The sequence below is a fragment of the Tachypleus tridentatus genome, chromosome 9, assembly GCF_004210375.1.
Source record: "Tachypleus tridentatus isolate NWPU-2018 chromosome 9, ASM421037v1, whole genome shotgun sequence".
Taxonomy (NCBI): domain Eukaryota; kingdom Metazoa; phylum Arthropoda; class Merostomata; order Xiphosura; family Limulidae; genus Tachypleus; species Tachypleus tridentatus.
Genome location: NC_134833.1, coordinates 85,562,223 through 85,581,582, shown reverse-complemented (window position 1 = coordinate 85,581,582; position 19,360 = coordinate 85,562,223). Strand labels below are relative to the sequence as shown.

General features: G+C 34.0%; 1 protein-coding gene across 1 annotated transcript; it reads right to left on the bottom strand.

Annotated features, from left to right (window-relative positions):
• Positions 1–535: 535 nt before the first annotated feature.
• Positions 536–13,318, bottom strand: LOC143225666 (serine proteinase stubble-like). The gene is made up of 6 exons (XM_076455487.1): positions 13,101–13,318; positions 9,462–9,541; positions 6,564–6,664; positions 6,003–6,271; positions 5,421–5,575; positions 536–2,008 (listed from the first exon to the last, which is right to left on the bottom strand). Exons 1-6 carry the CDS (start codon positions 13,291–13,293, stop codon positions 1,847–1,849), a joined length of 960 nt encoding a protein of 319 aa, XP_076311602.1. The 5' UTR covers positions 13,294–13,318; the 3' UTR covers positions 536–1,846.
• Between the last annotated feature and the right edge of the window lie 6,042 nt (positions 13,319–19,360).

The following is a 19,360-nucleotide window of genomic DNA, read 5'->3' as shown; positions in this document are numbered from 1 at the left end:
GTCACCATTCTTGTTTATGACAAATCACAACCTAAGATTAACGATCACTAATATGACTAATACATCTGGCAGTTTATAGTCACACTATATAAATTTAGATTTATTTAGAAAACATTACGTTTGCGATATAAATTGTTTCCACTCCTTGGCGAAATACTTGTTTGATACTCAGATAGTTGAACTGAAGGAAGATAAAGATATTTATGAAATCATTACCTTTGTATTTTTAGTATATATAAAGCGCGTTATATAATAATTCACACTATTCACACTTTCCATAAATATTGGGTTTCTCCAAGCGAATCAAATCGTAAAGTGGGTAGTTTTGTACAGATCCATTTATTTAAAGACGCGAATCCGTGAATTTTGTGTTAATCTATGATCTCTATGAATACCGAGTTCTTTTCGTGACGTAAAGTTTAAACAATAAACACGCTACAGTTAGTCATTTTTAATTGGGGGGGGGGGGAAATCACGATTTACGCAGTTAATCCAATAGACAGTAAAATGAAACAACACAGGAAAACACAAAACGTTAAGATATTCATAAAATAGTTTATTTAACAACATAGCTACGAATTATAGATAAATATATAAAACAGTTTATTATTACATAGGATCAAGTATACTTTACATAGTTCAAGGCTTTTGCCCACTACGAAAGACAAAGACATTCTTTAAAACAAATACACGATTCATTTTATGCCACAGTAGTCTTGTTTGCCATTGTTACAAAAACCTTTCACATACCCAACGTTTGTTATATTTTATTTGGATCTAGGTGTGCTCTAACTTGTTGGAAAAGCAAATACGATGGACAAACCAATTTGAAAGTTTTACAGAAAGGCAAATTTTAGAAAATTAAGCATTCGTTGGAAAGCAGCAAAAGTATTTTTTTATCTGATGCTCTAGTTGTATATTAAGGCTTAAAAATTCTTACACGTTTGAGAGTTTAAACTTTATTGCTCTTGTAATTAATATCTATTTTGATACACAACCAATTCATAGTGTATGGTGCTTGATAAGGTAGTGGAATGAAAGATCCTGTTTTTAAAAGATTTTAGAACTTTACGAACTTCTATGAATAAACATTTTGTGCTAATAATGTTTGAAAAAATTAACTTCTGTTTCAAACTATTTCTTTAAATAGTTTTGAATTAACGTTTACATCTAAAACCAGATTACTGAAGGAGTATTGTATACCTTCAGTTGTAAGTGACATAAGATCAGTTTTGAAGAAATTTCATCTAGTTTTAAAATTGTAAATCACAAAATACTATACACTAACAACTTTTAGTTAATTCTGCCGTGCTTTTTTCAAAGTTTCACTGATATCCTAAATATACACGTAGAAAAATCCCAGCAATTATCTTAGCAACAAATTCTTACCTGTAGAAATATTATTTTATAATCACCAACAATCACTTTCCATCGGTATTATTTTCAAAACACAATAACAATATTCTGTATACCAGTTAATTTTTTGACATTACACCATTCTTTTAAAATCACAGTTCCAAGCTCAACCTGAAGTTGTGACTGACAAGACTTCATTACGCCACCTGGAAGAACATTGACTTTCGCATTGACTTTAAGTTCTTGTTTCTTATCGCTGTAAGATGAGATTAGAAATAACTGAGACATAAAGGTCGTCCTTCTGTTACATGTAAAATTAAATAAAAGACATAATATACAATTCAGTTTAGTTAATGGTCTTCAAAGATAAACGATTTGAGTTCTGAGATCTCTGACCCCTTGGAAGGTCATTCCTAATTCCCCGAAGCCATATTCTCGCCATAACCGCTAGTCGGTATATTAACATGTTTTAAAATAAATAGTGTATAAGTTAAAATATAATTATTTGATTAATCCAATCAGAAAATTTGGTGATGCGAGTGTAAACACCTGGTTGGTTGGGTAATGCACACCCAATTCCCCAAGAGATGATGCCCGCCAGAATCCATCGTCCATTTCCTTCTTGAATGACCATTGGTCCTCCCGAATCTCCCTAGAGAAATAAATTATAATTTTATTAAAATATCAAACAAACAATTTCATATTTCTTTTCTCATTTAGCTTTAAAAATTATAATTTCACAAGTTGCGAATGGAATTTTAAAAAGTCACTTTAAGTCAGTGTTTTCATTTAGTTTACAAGTTCTTAAACAGAAATAATAAATAACAGTAACTTTCGTGATAACAAGAAATCCACTTGAAGTAAAAATGTATCTCAAGACGGCTGGTATATTTTAAGGAACACCTTTATACCTATACTAATTAATAACCTGGCCCGGCATGGCTAGATGGTTAAGGCAATCGACTTGTAATCCGAGGGTCGCGGGTTCGAATCACTGTCACACCAAACAAGTTTACCATTTCAGCTGTTGGGGCGTTATAATGTTACAGTCAAACCAACTATTCGTTGGTAAAAGAGTAGCCCAAGAGTTTGTGGTGGATGGTGATGACTAGTTACCTTCCCTCTAGTCTTATACTGCTAAATTAGGGACGGCTAGCGCAGATAGCTCTCGAGTAGCTTTGCGCGAAATTCAAAAGAAACCAAACCAAACTAATTGATAACCTAACAGCTAAATGCAACGCCACCTACAATCCCGTACACATTTACACATTCGTCCTTAAGACATACGCCTGGCAACGTTCAGTTGCAAACTTTCTTTGTTAACCTGAAGATGACCTAGAAGGTTGAAATGTTGTTCTCTACTTTTAATACTCATACCAGCCGTCTTGAGATAAATTTTTACTTAAAGTGGGTTTCTCATCATCACGAATTAGTTCACCACGGCGATTATACGAGAAGTGCAAGTTTACAGTGTTTTTTGTGCACTGCGTTATCTGTTTAAACTTCATTACGCCATTGTTAACCGTACATGCTTGTTCGATCATAACGACACTAAAAAACTTAAAAATTATCAGTAGAAGAAATGACATTTATTTCATCCTGCAGTACCAAAAGAAAAACTAATCCCTAATTTTGTAAAGTTAAAACTATCAAGAATTTTTATCAGTGCATAAACATTATTCATAAGTTACAGAAAAACTACTAAAACCATGTTAACTTGAAATATAAAGAACTAAATGATTTTCAGAAACAAAAAGTGGATCTAGATCAGCAACTGGCCTGCTGCATTCAACCAGACATTTACGGACTCATACAACGCAACATCAATCAAATCAGTAGTAAGAACGATAAGAAAAAAGACGATCCGCCACAACAACAACAATATATATAGCAGATGTAACCGACAATTAAGCAAGGAAGAGATACATCTATTCAACAAAGGACTCAGCTTCGCAGTAAACACCTAAAAATATTACATCTGTCGAAATGAAAGCCTGTCTGAAATACCTAGCTAGAAAACTGGCGATCCAATCTACGCAAACCAAAAACACCAACAAAACAACGAAAAACAAATACTAGAAATAAGACAACTTTGACAACAATTCCATCAACAACCAACAACATCCATTTCCCTAAATACCTCAAAACAGTATCTTAAACAACTTTTTCAAAGAATTTTTACGCAAAACCATCAGCATAATTTCACAAAAAAAGGAAAACTAAAAAACAGCCTCACACATTTATTGTTTTTAACTCTATAAACAACCTAAAACAAGACAAAAACATCAAAATTCTAAAAGCAGATAAAGGTAATGCTTTTGTTATAATGAACAACAAACGTTTTCAGATACAAATTTAAACTAATACACATGAAACTAATTAAACAAAATACTACTACAAATAAAAAAAAAAGACACTATCTCAGAAAAACCATTACTCTTACCTACAAAAGACCGACTCGCACATTCCACAACTATATGGCACCCCCAAACCAGATTGTTCACTACGACCTACAATGTCGACCTATAAATGAATCATTTAACTACAACTTCGGTGTGGGCATTTCCTCAATGTGTAACAGCAGCCAGGTCCTTTTTCAAAGGCTTTTTTAAACTTTAAATCTATTCTTAATCAACTAAATCAAAGTCTTAATGACCAGTTTTTATGTAATCTCTCTTTTCACAGAAGTCCCAGCAACTGAAGCCTGCAAGAAAGCTTTAGAACTTTATATCCAAGACCCCAACCTATTGATAGACATCCCTAGGAACCAATTAGTAACTCTTATAGAATTCACTACCACCAAAACTAACTTTATATTCATTGACCAAAACTACCTATAAATAAATGGCCTAAGTATGGGGAATCCCGTGTCACCAGTTCTAACCAACAATTTTATGACACGGATTGAATCACAAGCGATCAATTCAGCCTTACACCCACCACTATACTGGTACAGGTATGTTGATGATACAATTGCTGGTTTCACATCTACAGAACACACAGTTTTTCAACCACGTTAACTCTATACACCCAAGCAAGTTCACCTGTGAATTGGAAAATACAATAACCAAACAGCATTTTTCAACCTCAAGATCACAAAAACCGATGCACAAGTCAAAACAGATCTCCACAGAAAAATAATCTATACTGTACTATACATTCCCTGAGACTCAGCACATGAAACAAAACAAAAACTCAACATATTAAGAAAGCAAATAAACAGACACAAAACTATGCTATCCCGATAAAACTAAACATTAAATCAGCAAAATTCCTCCAAAAACCGTTGAAAAAATTATACGCACATATCTATATCAATGACAAATAAACAATAATAAATTCCAAGATACAACAAACTACAAAACCTTGTACTGCTGCATACCATATATTCCCGATATTAGCGAAAAAATAACCAACATGTGGAAAAAACGTATAACAAAACACAAGATATCAGTAAACACTAAATTTATTTTAAAAAAACAGCTACAAAACTAAAGTCCATACTATGTAAAAACTACACCAACAAACACAACACCAACATTATTTACAAAATGCAATGCAACAACTGCCACGACTTTTATATTGGAGAAACAAGCATAAAAGTGGAAATCAAATTCAAAGAACACGACAGAACACCTTCACACGCGTTTGAACACTGCTAATCAAATAAACACAGCATAACCACAGACAACACCCAGATACTAGGTAAGGAAATAAATATAAACAAAAGTAAAATCAAAATAAGCCCTATTTATACAACAATTAAAACCAAAATTAAACTAATATAAAGGAACATATTTATACCTATACTAATTAATAACCTAACATCCACCTGCAACGCCTCCTACAATCCAATACCCGTTTATACTCTCGTCCCTAAGATGTATTCAGCAACAGTCACTTTCAAACTCTCTCTTTCTTAACCTGAAGATGACCTAGAAGGTCGAAACATTGTTCTCTAATTTATTTTAATAAAAGTTTTAAATACCCATACCATCAGTCTTGAGATAAAATAGTACCTTTGTTCGTTGCTATCAATATGTTATGAGCATTAATTATCTTACCTCACAAGAGTCCAGTTCACCTTTGGATAGCCCAGCACAAATGAAAATATCTGGTATGTCTTCGATGTACCCTGCTTTCCTGTACATATCCATACACTTCCTGTTTGTTATCACAGGAACTTTTACGTCATGAAGAGTTTCCGGTAGAGGGCCATCTGGTGGACATAACTAATATGTACATAATATACATACACAGACACGCACGCACGTAGTACTTATTGAATAATCTTTCCACTTCGCCGAAACCCTAACACTCTAATAATACTTTCCACAAATTATCTGTCACTTTATTTGCTTTGCGTTTTAATAACCTCAAAATGAAAATCAAATAACATAAAAAATCCACAACACAAACGTATTGCACATTCAGTAATGTAGCATTATCAACATATGTCAAGAAGTCGGAGGTTAACGACGTCAAGAGTAATTTGTTATACATTGAAAAAAAAACACTGAAAATAAAATACAGTAAGCGCCTTATTTTTTTGAGTATTGGTACAAACCCTTCTATTGGAGTTACAGCGTACTTAATTTATTGAAAGAGCTGCGAGATGAAGTAACAAAGAAAAAGAGTATTCACACCTTCGTACAGTCTACCCCAGCCAGCAATGGTGGCGCTGCGACCGACGTAGTCCTCGTCTCCAGAAGGAATACATATAGGCAGGATATTCTTTTGGAATTTTACAGGTTCATACAACCTCAATAGAGCCAGGTCGTATTCAAAAGTGGCTCTGTCGAATTTGGGGTACGGAGCAACTAGCTGCACTCGTCGTTCCACGTGGCCCAGGGGTTCATCGTCACTATTGATGTTATACTCGCCAATCCGGAGAAGAAGATGAGGTGGCGGAACGCTAGGAAGAAATAGGATTTGTTTTTTTTTTTTTAAACTAAAGATGCTCTATTATAATACCTAGTGTTCATAACAGGAATATTCATCTGATTCCAAAAGTGGAGTAAAGGTAACATTATGGTTAAGAGATTGTGAGCTTAATATTTGTAAAAAGTAATTAATGTAATATTTTGCCTTCAAAATTCGATAAAAGAAATATACTTCAAAAGACTGATAAAAAGAGAAAAAATGTAACACAAAATACCTGTTTTATTAACCCTATAATTTATTTAACAAACTTATTATAAGCTTACTTTTCCACACAATGAGCAGCAGTGATTGCCCAAAACTCGTTAAGTAAAGCGGCTCCACATTTATGAAGAAACTTATTTTTCTTCCATTGTCGGAGAGATATCTGAAGTGACAAACCAACCAAAATAAAGTCTGCAGACATAATAACAAAATATTAAATTCATATTTAACAACCTCGGAGCATGCGTCCTGGAACATGTTAACTGATTAAAACAACAAAAAAAATATGATATTAGATAATATTATCTTACGAAAGCTTCCAAAATGATATAACTTTTTAAAATAATAAGAAACATTTTGTAAATGTAAAATGATGTAAGAATGCAAATAAGAATATAGGAAGAATACAGCTATACATATATCATCTCTACAGTCTTTATTGGTACAGAGGTATGTGCGAAGACTTACACTGCTAGAAAGATTTCTGTATTCGTGATGGGCAAAGCACAGATAGTCCAGTGTATAGTTTTGTGCTTAACTACAAACAAATAATCATCTCTACATTACTTTACATATTAAAATTTAATATTACTTTGTAAAATGTACAAAATGCTCATTACAACCGACCGCAAAGCGAGAGAATTTGTAATAGTTCGTAATAATCAAGAAACATTTTAACTCAACTTTGTTTTCCTCGTACTAAGTCCTAGGCTCTTAATTATACTACCTTGATGCCTACCTTAACATGATCATGATATTAAGATACATATTCTGCATAATAAAAGTCGGTAATATACAACTTTCAACTGCAGTAATAATGAAGTCCAGAATGCATCTTACAGTGTAACAATAAATGTTAATATTGTAAATCATATGGAGATGATCATGTATAGCTGTATTATTTTTATGTTCGTGTTTGCATTATTTTTGGTGTTGCCATACCTACTTCATGTTACATTTACAAAATGTTATTTACATTATTTATTTTGTGACGTCTCCCCCCTACTGAAATTTGATGTATTCTATAAATGTATGTAATAAAACTTAATATTATTTGTACTAATTTGTTTTTCTTCCTTCACTTGATACATAATATAAAAGTTAGCTCCTTTGCCAAAGATACTAACTGCATAATGAACAAAACATTGTGTAATCTACGTGTTACAATCGTTTTGCGAAAAAGCTAGCTTTAAGGGGTAATGATACAACTTTATACTAGAATAACGTCTGTGTTTTTTAACTACAACTAAGTAATGACATTTTGTGATGCCCAAAAACACAGTGGATTTAGGTTTAAAGAGACATTAGTGATGAAGTAGTTGTATAATTATCTCAACTGAAACAAGAAGAAAGATGAACGATTTGGTGGGCTAGTCACTTTCTGGTTGCATATCATATCGATGGTTTCTTATCTTGTTTGGTAGAAAAAGAAATGAAAGTAAGTGGAAACCATTTTTTTTTTTGGTGCTGAATAACAACTTTTAATGTTTGGCATGGTGCTGAATAACAACTTTTAATGTTTGGCATGGTGCTGAATATATATGTTTGATACTTCAACTAATTACGGTATAAGTACTAAAGACATGATATCTCGGCAATAACTCTACAAAAGTCCCTGAAATATTCTGTGATTGTACCCAATACTATATATGTTAAATTCAATACATAAGAATAACAAAAATAAAGGAAGGCCACGCTGAGCCTTCAAGTCGACTGTTGTCACCAATCGCGCCGAAAGGAGTAAAACTTTGTTACTGCCGGTTTTTACCGTGTATATTTGTAATATGCTTATTGAATACCTTGACAGTCCTGACATATAATCTACTGAACCTGTGCTATTGTTCTGCATATCTAGGGTTTCCGATACGTGCTACACAAATAGAGTATACAAATAATCAGTACTATACAGTGTCCCCAAAGCAAGTTATAGCTAGAAAATCTACAAATGGGAGTCTCACGGTTAGCATACAGTATTATGGATCCGAAGCCTGTGGTTCTTGTCCCATTATTGAAAAAAAAAAAAAAAACGCACGCTCCGCACCCTCGGCCTTGTGGATATGTTGTACGAGTGACGGTCAAACCAACTATTCCGTCTATAAAGCTTAGATTAAGCCTGTTTAAACTGTTCAAGTGAAATACTTTCTCAGTTATCATTATCGGTTTATAAAATACATACGACAACACTCTTATACGAAAATGCCTTTTTATTATGATATTTCGAAATGTTATAAAATATATTGACACTTTTAGACGCTTACTAGCAAATGTTATGACCTCTGTGAACTGTCTTCTTTTATAACGCTAGTTATATAACATTACTGAATTACCTTATTATTGCACTTTTTGTTTCAAGTATATTATTTACGCATTTTTATTGAATGAATACTGATATTTCAAGAAACACGTTGGTTGATTAAGTATTTTCACATAAAACTACACTAATCTAACAGAATAATGAGATTTGACCGTCAGTGTTATACATCAGCCAGTGCAGTGTGTGTGTGTGTGTGTGTGTGTTTCAGTTAAACGTTAATCTTACTTCATGTTTTAGTTGTTTATATTTTAATGAAATTAACTTATGTATGTCGTCAAAAGAGTAGTCATGCAATGATACATATCTATATATAGTTTTATATAATGGATCTGTTGATCTACATTTTACTAGATTAATGATATAGTAGTCACTTGAGGAAACTACGAATAAAATAAAATACGTTACTTAATATTGTTATAGTAAAATAGTTGTTAGGACGACTAATGCCAGACAACTAATTAAACATTTGTGGGATGGGAAATATGATTTAAGATCATTATGATACTCGACATAGGTTTCGACACTGTATCTTCAAAAAACTTGCCATTTCTTATTTACTACAGAAATATATTTAACGTTGTATTCCAGGAGTTTCAGCAAAAGTTTGTGTTAAGAGGTTAACCAAAAGATCTCGGGTTGTACTTACCACCCATGGCCATTCTCCAAAATTCGAAGATTTTCCACCAACAATTCTTCCGTTAGGCACCTTATAAGGACGACCGCAAACTAAGATGAACATGAGAAACTTAAAATGTGCAAACTAACATTTCAAAGAATTACACTTGTACTATAAATGTGTAAGCAACGAATAGCTAACGTCATATCTAACAAATGATCGTGAAAAGCAATGTGCGGTATAGCATTTATGAATTGTTACACAAAACATGATTTTTAACTTGAAATTTTGGCCTACGTTTCTATAAAGACCGACAGGATCGTGTCTTAGGATTCTAATACAAAAGTATTATTATGATTACCACGTATAAGAATTTTTAATTATATTAATCGTTTAGTTTGCGATATTTAATCAATTTTTAGATGCCAAACGATATACTGTGTATCCAAACTATTGATTGTTTGATTACCCTAAGTTTTTTCACCTTCGTTAAGAGTTTAACTTGCTAAATTTAATTAAACAGTTAACCGGTTTACGTGGAAGGGTTTGTTAGGTATTCTTGTAACAGAAGTTTTTAACCAACAGCGGTAGTGCTGTTGGTCTACATTTTAGTTTGCAGGAAGCTTCAACGTAAGATATTTGGATACAAGCGGAATATCTGGCACAACATCAAGAGATTGATTTACTGCTTGTGTAAACTAGAACAAATAAAACATATGTAGAACCAAAACAACAATGTTATAAAACAAAGAATTTCTTTAGGGGCAAGAAAAATATGAAACGTAGCAAGAAAAAAAAACGTATTATCGGGAAGGGAAATAGAAAATATATTTTTAAAAAATATGCTTTAGCAGAAAATCCAATAAAAATGCATGCTATAAAAACAAAGAATGTTTTAGATGAGTGGGAGACAGTTAAGGCGTTTGCTAGAGCGTGTCATATCTCATAAAAAAATGCTTTGGCTTATGAATTAGCTGGGAGAACGGAAAAACAGGACCTAATATCAGCCACTTTCTTCCATTTTCATATTTTTTACATGCGCATTATTTGGGTTACTCCTTGTTATTCCAATTCAGTTCCGTACCTTTAAACTATGACACAAGAATATGTTTGAATTGAAAATATTGTTATAATTTACACAAGGGCTATCTGCGCTAGCCGTCCCTAATTTAGCAGTGTAAGACTAAAGGGAAGACAGCCCATCATTACTGCCACTGCCAATGAATAATGTGATTGACCGTCACATTATAACGCACCCACGGCTGAAAGGGTGAGCATGTTTGCTGTGACGTGGATTCGAACCCGTAAACCCTCAGATTACGAGTCGAACGCCTTAACCACCTGGCTATGCCGTGCCTTCCGCTATACAGAATGCAACACATTAACACTTTCTTGATTATGCTTACTGGTCTTCTGCGCCATGCTAGAAGGAACCATTAAAAGCATAAAAATATTTTCCTGTTTAATAAGTGACTTTAAAGGGAAAGAAAAATTATTCGAACAATTATTTATTCCAAATGAACAATAAAGTATTAATAATATAACTAGTTGTTTTATCAACAACCATAGTAGAAGTTATGGACCTACTACATAATAAAGAATCTAAGCCAGTGGTTCCCAAACTATGAGCGGAGTATTTCAAATTTTCGAGAGCAACACAACGATATAGACATCTGTCGATCACCGCGCGAACTACCAGTTTGAAGTATTTCACAGTTTTAACATAAGATCGCGCTACATTTCTTTTAACAATAGTTCTGGAAATTGTGTTGAAAGTGGTGAACTTTATAAAACCTCGGCCACAGAAGGAGATATTTAAAAAAAAAAAACTGTGTGAGGATATTGAACCTGAGCACACATCTCTGTTGTACAATTGTAGCTCGCGATGGCTCTCCCGTAGGAATGTACTGTCCCATGTGTTCGAACTACAACAGGAGCTCTACTCTTGTCTCGAAGAAGAACACAAAATGTGCTAACTTCTTGAATACTGATTTTTTGTCAAAATTAGCATACCTGTGTGATCTGTTCGAAGAACTGAATGCGTTGAATCTCTCCGTAGGGAAGCAACACTCATATTCTGAAACTCGAAAAGAAGGTTTCAGCCTTCAGAGAAAAGTTACTACTATGGAGAAGAAAAATTAATGAAGGTGATGACAAATACTGTTTCCTCCTGTTGCAGCGGTTTGTTACATCCAATGAAGCTGATTTGAGGAGCATCTAACACAGTTCAGTGACCGGTTTGAAAATTACTTTCCAGAAGATATGAAGATATTTGCATGGATCCAAGACCCACTCAAGACTAGGACCCCATCTGAATTTCCCTCTGAAGATCTTATTGAGCTGTCTTCTTACAAGATTTTAAAACAAGTTTTGGGTGCATGGAACGAACAGAGTTTTGGATATCAATAAAAGATGAATATCCGCTGCTAAGAGCTCAGCGAATCCTAATTCCATTTGTGACGTCATATCTCTGCGAAGCTGGGTTTTCGGTAGTTGCTGTAATAGAAAGCAAGTAACCCGCAAAAATCAATGTGGAACAGGAAATGAGGGTAGTGGTGTCCCATCTGATTCCAAGGTTTGAGAAGCTGCGCATTGTCCAACAGATTCACACATCGTATTAGTAATTACTAATTAGTAATTAGTATTTCAATCGGCTACTAAGTTGTTAGAATATAAATACTTATCAAGTATTAAGTTGTTTAGACATAGCTACTTAAACAGAACTGTTAGATTTTTCTTTTTGCTTAGGAGCGCCGTGAAACAATTGCTGAGACACTAAGGTCGTCGTGAACCAAGAAAGTTTGGGATACCCTGATCTAACCCATATATAAAAAAAAAAAAAAAAATAGACAAATGTGTGTCACGTCACGCTTGATATCTCGGAATGGAAGTCATAAAAGGCAAAGTGAATTAATCCAGATAGAATAGTTCTATTACTGTTTGTCCATTACGATTTTAGTGACGGGGTGCAAAGGGGCCATGACGGTGACAAAACCTCAAGTGTAGTGAGTGTTGCTATCATAAGCTTAAAATAGATGTAGTGTTGGATCAACTTGTCTAGAGCCAGGTGAATAAATGTTATCATAAAAATAAAAATATCGATTCTATTTTAAACATAAATCGTTTCCGCATTAAAATATTTTATTAAAAATGTTGGTGATATAACAGAAAAAAACAAACCTATTTAATCAACGAAGACACTAAATTAAGAAACCAACCACAATGTTAAATTATACTTTTGTCGCTAAACAATAAGACATAAAAGCCATTGTTGGAACGTAGTGTTACCAAAACTCACTGGTTTTTCTATATATTTGAAGTTATTAAGCTAGCTGATTTTTACCAATAAATATCCTACGAATATGCCACGAATTCATTTCATGAATTATTTTAACTTTAATTGGATCAGAAAGAAATTTACCGACGCTTGACTGCATCGTCTGCATTTTCCTGACTGTTTGGTGAACAAGTTTTGACTTCACAAAATGTGTTTATTTCAGTTAGTTATAAAATGTGATGTTAGGCTTTACTCTGACGAGTTAAACGTTAGTTAACAATATAACTAGCTAATTTACCTACAACCATAGTTAAAATATATCAGCATACTTGCATGTACCAAATATTAAGTGAAAATGCAAAACCAAACGAAAAACATGGACATAAACATACCTGTCCTAAAATTTGATGTTTCGTTGGAAGTGGGTAGAGATGTAGTTGTTGGACTGAGTGTTTCGCTTTCAGTTTGTAGATACTCGTTGCTAGTGGATTTGTGTGTTTGCTCATCCGCATGTTGTTCGGTTAAACTGGTAAACTCCATTGTTGTGTCTGTCTCTTGAGTTGAGGATGGACTGGCAGTCTCCATTAATGTAGGTAAAGTGGTGTCTGTTTTTGTTAACGGACTGCTCGAGGTATCTACATTAGAAGATAAAGTTGATATAGAAGTTGGGTTGTGTGTTTTATCTTGATCACTAGACGATTGCGGTACTGATTCTGTTGCTGTAGACGATTTCGGTACTGATTCTGTTGCTGTAGACGATTCCGGTACTGATTCTGTTGCTGTAGACGATTCCGGTACTGATTCTGTTGCTGTAGACGATTCCGGTGTTGGTTCTGTAAACACAAAATCTTCTGTCTTTGTAGACGTATTTAAAATGTCTGGTTGAGAAGTTAAAGAAGACATGTCACTCGTGCTTTCCGTGTCGGATAGATGCCAAGTTGTGGTACCAGAAGAAGATGCAAATTGAGTCACTGATGACGAATGATCTCCGCTTGTTATGTGAGACGTTTGGGGCATCTTTTCTGTAACATTATTGAAGTAAGTTGTGTTTGGAAGATTTTCCATTACTGAACTAGTTGTAGCAATTTCTTCTGTCGATGAAGTAACATTTGTTTCCCCATTTGGGACGCTCTGTTCGATATCATTAGTAATAATAGAAAACACACCCTTTACACCTGTGACTCCTGGCGGTAGTTTACAACAGCTCATATAAATAAACCCTTCCATGCAAAAGGTAAGATGGCTGCCACTGGCTAGTCTGCAATACTGAGCAAACATGCATACTCCTTTCTCATGAGTTACATTGTGTTCACAGGGTCGATAGTCCATGAATCGACCGCTTACTATAAAACAAAACAAAAAACATTAATATTCTAAAACTATACTGTACTTAATAAAAAATAGTAATGAAATATCAACAAATTTTATATTATTATATAGAAGTGTTTGATATACCAATAGTAATGTTGTCTGTACATAAAGAAATAGATTAAGGTAACAACAAATATGGGTATGACCACAACACTAAGAAAACACGTAAGATAGAAAAAAAGTAAGATGCCAGATAATCCAACTTTCCAAATTTTCTAGCATTATTATTTTTTTTGGCGATTTGTTAATTAGAAGATCCATTTTTAAATCAGTTACTGTAAATCACGTGAAAATAGATCAAATGTATAAAATTCAAAGACGTGATCTGTGAAAATTATTAACTCCCTGCTAAGCCCGATGCAAAAAATGAAATATTCTCGTGGTCAATATTTTTATTTTGTTGCCGAGATGCATGAAGACAGATTTATTCTAGAATGGGAATTTTTCTTTTGCACATGATAAAAATTTCGAAAGTTATCACGTGGTTTTTCACTCATCAGGGAAGTTAATTCTCTCAGCAAGTATGAATAACGTTAAAAGTTATAAAGTTCAGATACGCATATTTTTGATGTTATATACAGTGGTTGAGTACGTTATGTTGTTTTTTTTTGTAATCTCATAACTACGTTAAGCCAATGCTGCTATGTCCATTCATTCTCTATCTAGCGACCGTACATTGTGACAATACTTCTGCAGCGTAATGTTCATTGCAACAGCACAGTCATAAAACCGTCGTGTGTGCGAAGTTTCCACCGTTTCAACAGTCTTATCGCATAAAAATTCACAGATGTCTTCATATATAATAGCATGATACCAGTTTCATTTTCAAGCTACTTGAAGTATACAACGGTTGTTTCTTTTGTAATAGAGCAAAGCCACATGGGGGTTAGCTGCTGTTTTCACTGCGGGGAACTTAATTCCAGATTTTAGTGTTGTAAGTCTGCAGCCTTCCCGCAGTCGCAGCGGGGGATACAACAGTTGATTGGAAAAGTATTGAAAGCATTTTATAGATACATGTCCTTTCACCGTAACTTCATATTGGTTATGGTTGTCAAGGGACTTCAAATTCAGATATTTTAAACCATTCTAATGTCAACCTTTTTGTACATAATTTGAGTTAAAAGAATCAGAATGAGCCGTTGGAGACATGGAAGGAAGTTATCAAATTGGTTAGGGAGCACCACGTTTCAGAAACTCTTAAGGAAATAAGTTGTATACTGAGCTCACCAGCGACCTCTATTCAGATAACTGCAGAAGCTCTTTTCACTTCTAGCACGCGAGATTTCGGGGGAGAAGGTCGAGATAAATCTGTCTAGAATTTTGCGTACATTAGCTCAGCCCATTATTTAAACACTGTAGATCAAGTTCCTCATTTACTTGAGCAAATATTATCGAGTAGGACATTTAGGTCGAAATTGTTTTGAAATTATATTCTTTCGACAAATGTAATAAGATCAAGTTAAATAAGAGATATCTCACACTTTGAACATTTAAGCAAAGTATCTGAAAAACATCAAGTATTAGCATCGCTGATTGGTATCCAGAAAATGAATTTTCATTGTTTCTTTTTTCCTTAGGTTCAGTGTGTAAAATATAATTTTTTAAATAGAAGCACTTAACTTTAAATAAGTATAGGAGATATTACAGTTTTAAAAGCAAACAAATAATCACAGCTTTTCGAAAACAATAGTTAGTTGACAAGTTTCAGCAGAGGTGTAGTTCTAGGTGTTTCGGTTTGCGTTTTTAGATACTTGTTAGTTGACAAGTTTCAGCAGAGGTGTAGTTCTAGGTGTTTCGGTTTGCGTTTTTAGATACTTGTTAGTTGACAAGTTTCAGCAGAGGTGTAGTTCTAGGTGTTTCGGTTTGCGTTTTTAGATACTTGTTAGTTGACAAGTTTCAGCAGAGGTGTAGTTCTAGGTGTTTCGGTTTGCGTTTTTAGATACTTGTTAGTTGACAAGTTTCATCAGAGGTGTAGTTCTAGGTGTTTCGGTTTGCGTTTTTAGACACTTGTTACCAGCGCGTTTTTCTAACGGTTTTTCCTTCTCAGGTATTCCAGTTGAACATTTAAGTTGTACTGTTGTGACGTCAGTCTTATTTAATTTTTCCTTCTCGTGCAGCTCTTTTTCACATAATATCTGGCTTACAAGTTTCAACCTCTTCGAGGAAGGGCCACCTTCCGATGACTCAGCAGTAAGGTTAAGGTTTAAAATAATAAAATGTGTCACTTGTTCCCTGCGATAGTTCATTGTACAGTTTTGTGGTTAACATCAAACAAAATATGAAGAACAAGAAAATGCAGCATGTCTAGCGATTCGAATTTATGACTACGTTACTCTGTTAACCTAAAATAAGTATAGTTGCAAAACCGAAATATTTGAAGCTAAATAAGTCAGATTTTGTTTGTTTTCTTAAATTCGTTTTAAAATATTACGAATAGAAAGTGCAAAATAATAATTCCTCAATTATGCACGATTCGATCAAAATACAAAAGAAGAAGCAAGCTCTGTTGTATCCTCGTACTGCTTAAAAGTTAGGAATTGATATTTCAACAATGCGCATATGCTTCTCAGTGGAAGAGTTCTAGGATATGGCCTAAATTCATTGTTAGCCTTGTGGTAGTTGCTTTTATCTGACGAATCGACTGGAGGTCACAGTTACGGATCCCGTTCGACCTTGTTCTACAACGAAACCACGGGCACCAAGCAGGACCGACAAGTTGTGGCATGCGGAAAACAACTGGTCGATTTAACGGCCAAGGTCTCGGTCGTTCACCTGATTGTGTGCTCTACCTGTATACACCACAATGGTTCAGCAAAAATTGTCAATAAGGTGTAGCAGGAAGTAATATGTTCTTATTAAAAATTGTTGTTACACGTTATCAGGATAGCGCATTAGAGGAACTTCTAGGTTATACCATTTGGTTTACCGAGAAGCGCTAATAAGTAATTTGTGTTATCATCCAATAAATGGAAATATCTATGTTCAAACCATGTATGTTTAAGTTTTCACACTCTAAGAACACTTGCTATTTATCTTAATTTGACGTACTTTTCTTTATTATAAAACCTGCTCGTCTTGTATTCTGTAACAATCGTGACTCTGGCCATTCAAATATATTTATTTTGCGTCGAAAGTAAAGCTAGGAAGCACTCTGTACCTAACATATAACGAGTAAAGTATCTAGGTGTTGTGATTCTTTGTTACGACGTCCGCCATGGCCTGGTGGGTTAAGGCGTTCGACTCGTAATCTGAGGGTCGCGGGTTCGAATCCCCGTCACACCATGCATGTTCGTCCTTTCAACCGTGGGGGGCGTTATAAGTTACGATCAGTCCCACTATTCGTTGGTAAGAGTAGCCCAAGAGTTGGCGGTAAGTGGTGCTGAATAGCTGCCTTCCCTCTATTCTTACACTGCTAAATTAGGGGCGGCTAGCGCAGATAGCCCTTGTAACTTTGCGCGAAATTAAAAAAAACAACAAATATTTGTTACAATAGTTTTGTATAATGTAAATGAACTTATTTTTAAAGTAACTTTAAGCTAACAAAATCGAAAAATCCCTAAAGCAATACATTTCATTAGAACACAGAATGTTGTTTAAATAATTTGTTACACCTTATGAAAACACACAATGGTAAGCTTTAAGCCTTAAAACGATAAACATCGGTGTTTTATACTAACGATGCTCTCGGCGTCAATAGCCTATTTTATATCTTTGCGCTTGCATGAAAATAAATATTGTACTAGAGAAACTATACAAGTTGGTAAAGTACACGCACATGATTTTGAATTAAAATAATTCACTAATAATAATAATTTAGCTGTTGTGCTTTCACCTGTAGAAGGTTCACGTATTTCTACAATTGTTGTATCTCAGAAATTTGTTTCACCCAGAAAAATACCAGTAAATCGTTTTGGACAACATGATTAACGACATTCATGGACAGTTTAGTAGAAGTAACATACAAACCAACAGACGAAAAGTTTATATTTTGTTAAATAGCAAAGTTATTAACTAATACTTGTTTTCAATGTAAAATTAAAGAGAAAAACTCAAACGTTGTTACTTCTTAAAGATCTAAGTAGATTTAGTGATGTCAGAACTACAGAAAACTGTGTAATATCATTTATTACTTGATAATATTTAATCCCATTTTTCATATTCACAGTTATAGTGAAGTTCTTATTGGGTGAAATATCGTATTAAGCCGAAACGTATTTTTTGTTTTCCCGTTTTTAATGTCAGTGCTAAAAAAACCCGCCTAAAATCATGGTTACGATTTTATTACTAACTTGTTACAATGTACAATTTATTACTGAATTTAGAACAATTAGAACGATAAGTGGAGTCGTTATATTCTATATTTTTCAAATATTCTATCCACTGTTTTCATACGATTTATGCATTGTATTTTAAGAGATGATTGGTGTGGAAAAGTTTTAATCTAAAAACTCAACTTTGAATCTTCAATAACTTAAGACTTGCGATACATCGAAAAGAATCTAGTTAACTGTAGCCTTTTTATTACATAAAAACCTGTGATGACACTGTTCATTAAAGTCAAATATCTTTTAATCACTACCACAGAAGGGCTAAAAATGAAAGCAAGAAAAAATTACGTAAATTCAACTACGGTATAAGAATTTGTGCTTAGAAAAAAAAATAACACCAACAAAATCTCACTTCATCATGTCAACAATACGTAATCACTTATGATATATTTTTTTTAAATAACTGTGCACAATATTCTTGTATTAGCAACTCACTAACTTTAAAAAAATCATTCTACGCAATACATCAAATCAATCTTAACTTGTACCTAAAATCATTATTAAACTTTCGTTAACACTAACAAATTACAATCTACAAATCATCATGTCAATTTTAAATAGTACCTAATGTCCAATAATTTGTATTATAATATTTAATACATTTTCAACCCGATTTTTTTGTTTCAATTTCGCGCAAAGCTACACGAAGGATACCTACACTAGCCATCCCATAGGAGTGAACGACTAAAGGAAGGTAGCTAGCTATTCATCACCATCCACCGCCAACTCTTAGGCTACTGTTTTACCGAAAAATAGTGGAACTGACCGTTATATATAACGCTCCCACGGCTAGAAGGGCGAGTAACTTTGTTGGGATGAAGATTTGAACCAAACCCTCAGATTGTGAATCAGACACCCTAACCACCTGGCCAAGTCGGGCCAGCCACATAAAATAAATTTAGAATGTACGTCTGTTCTCGTAACTGCTTCTCAAACTCACGTAACAGTTGCTT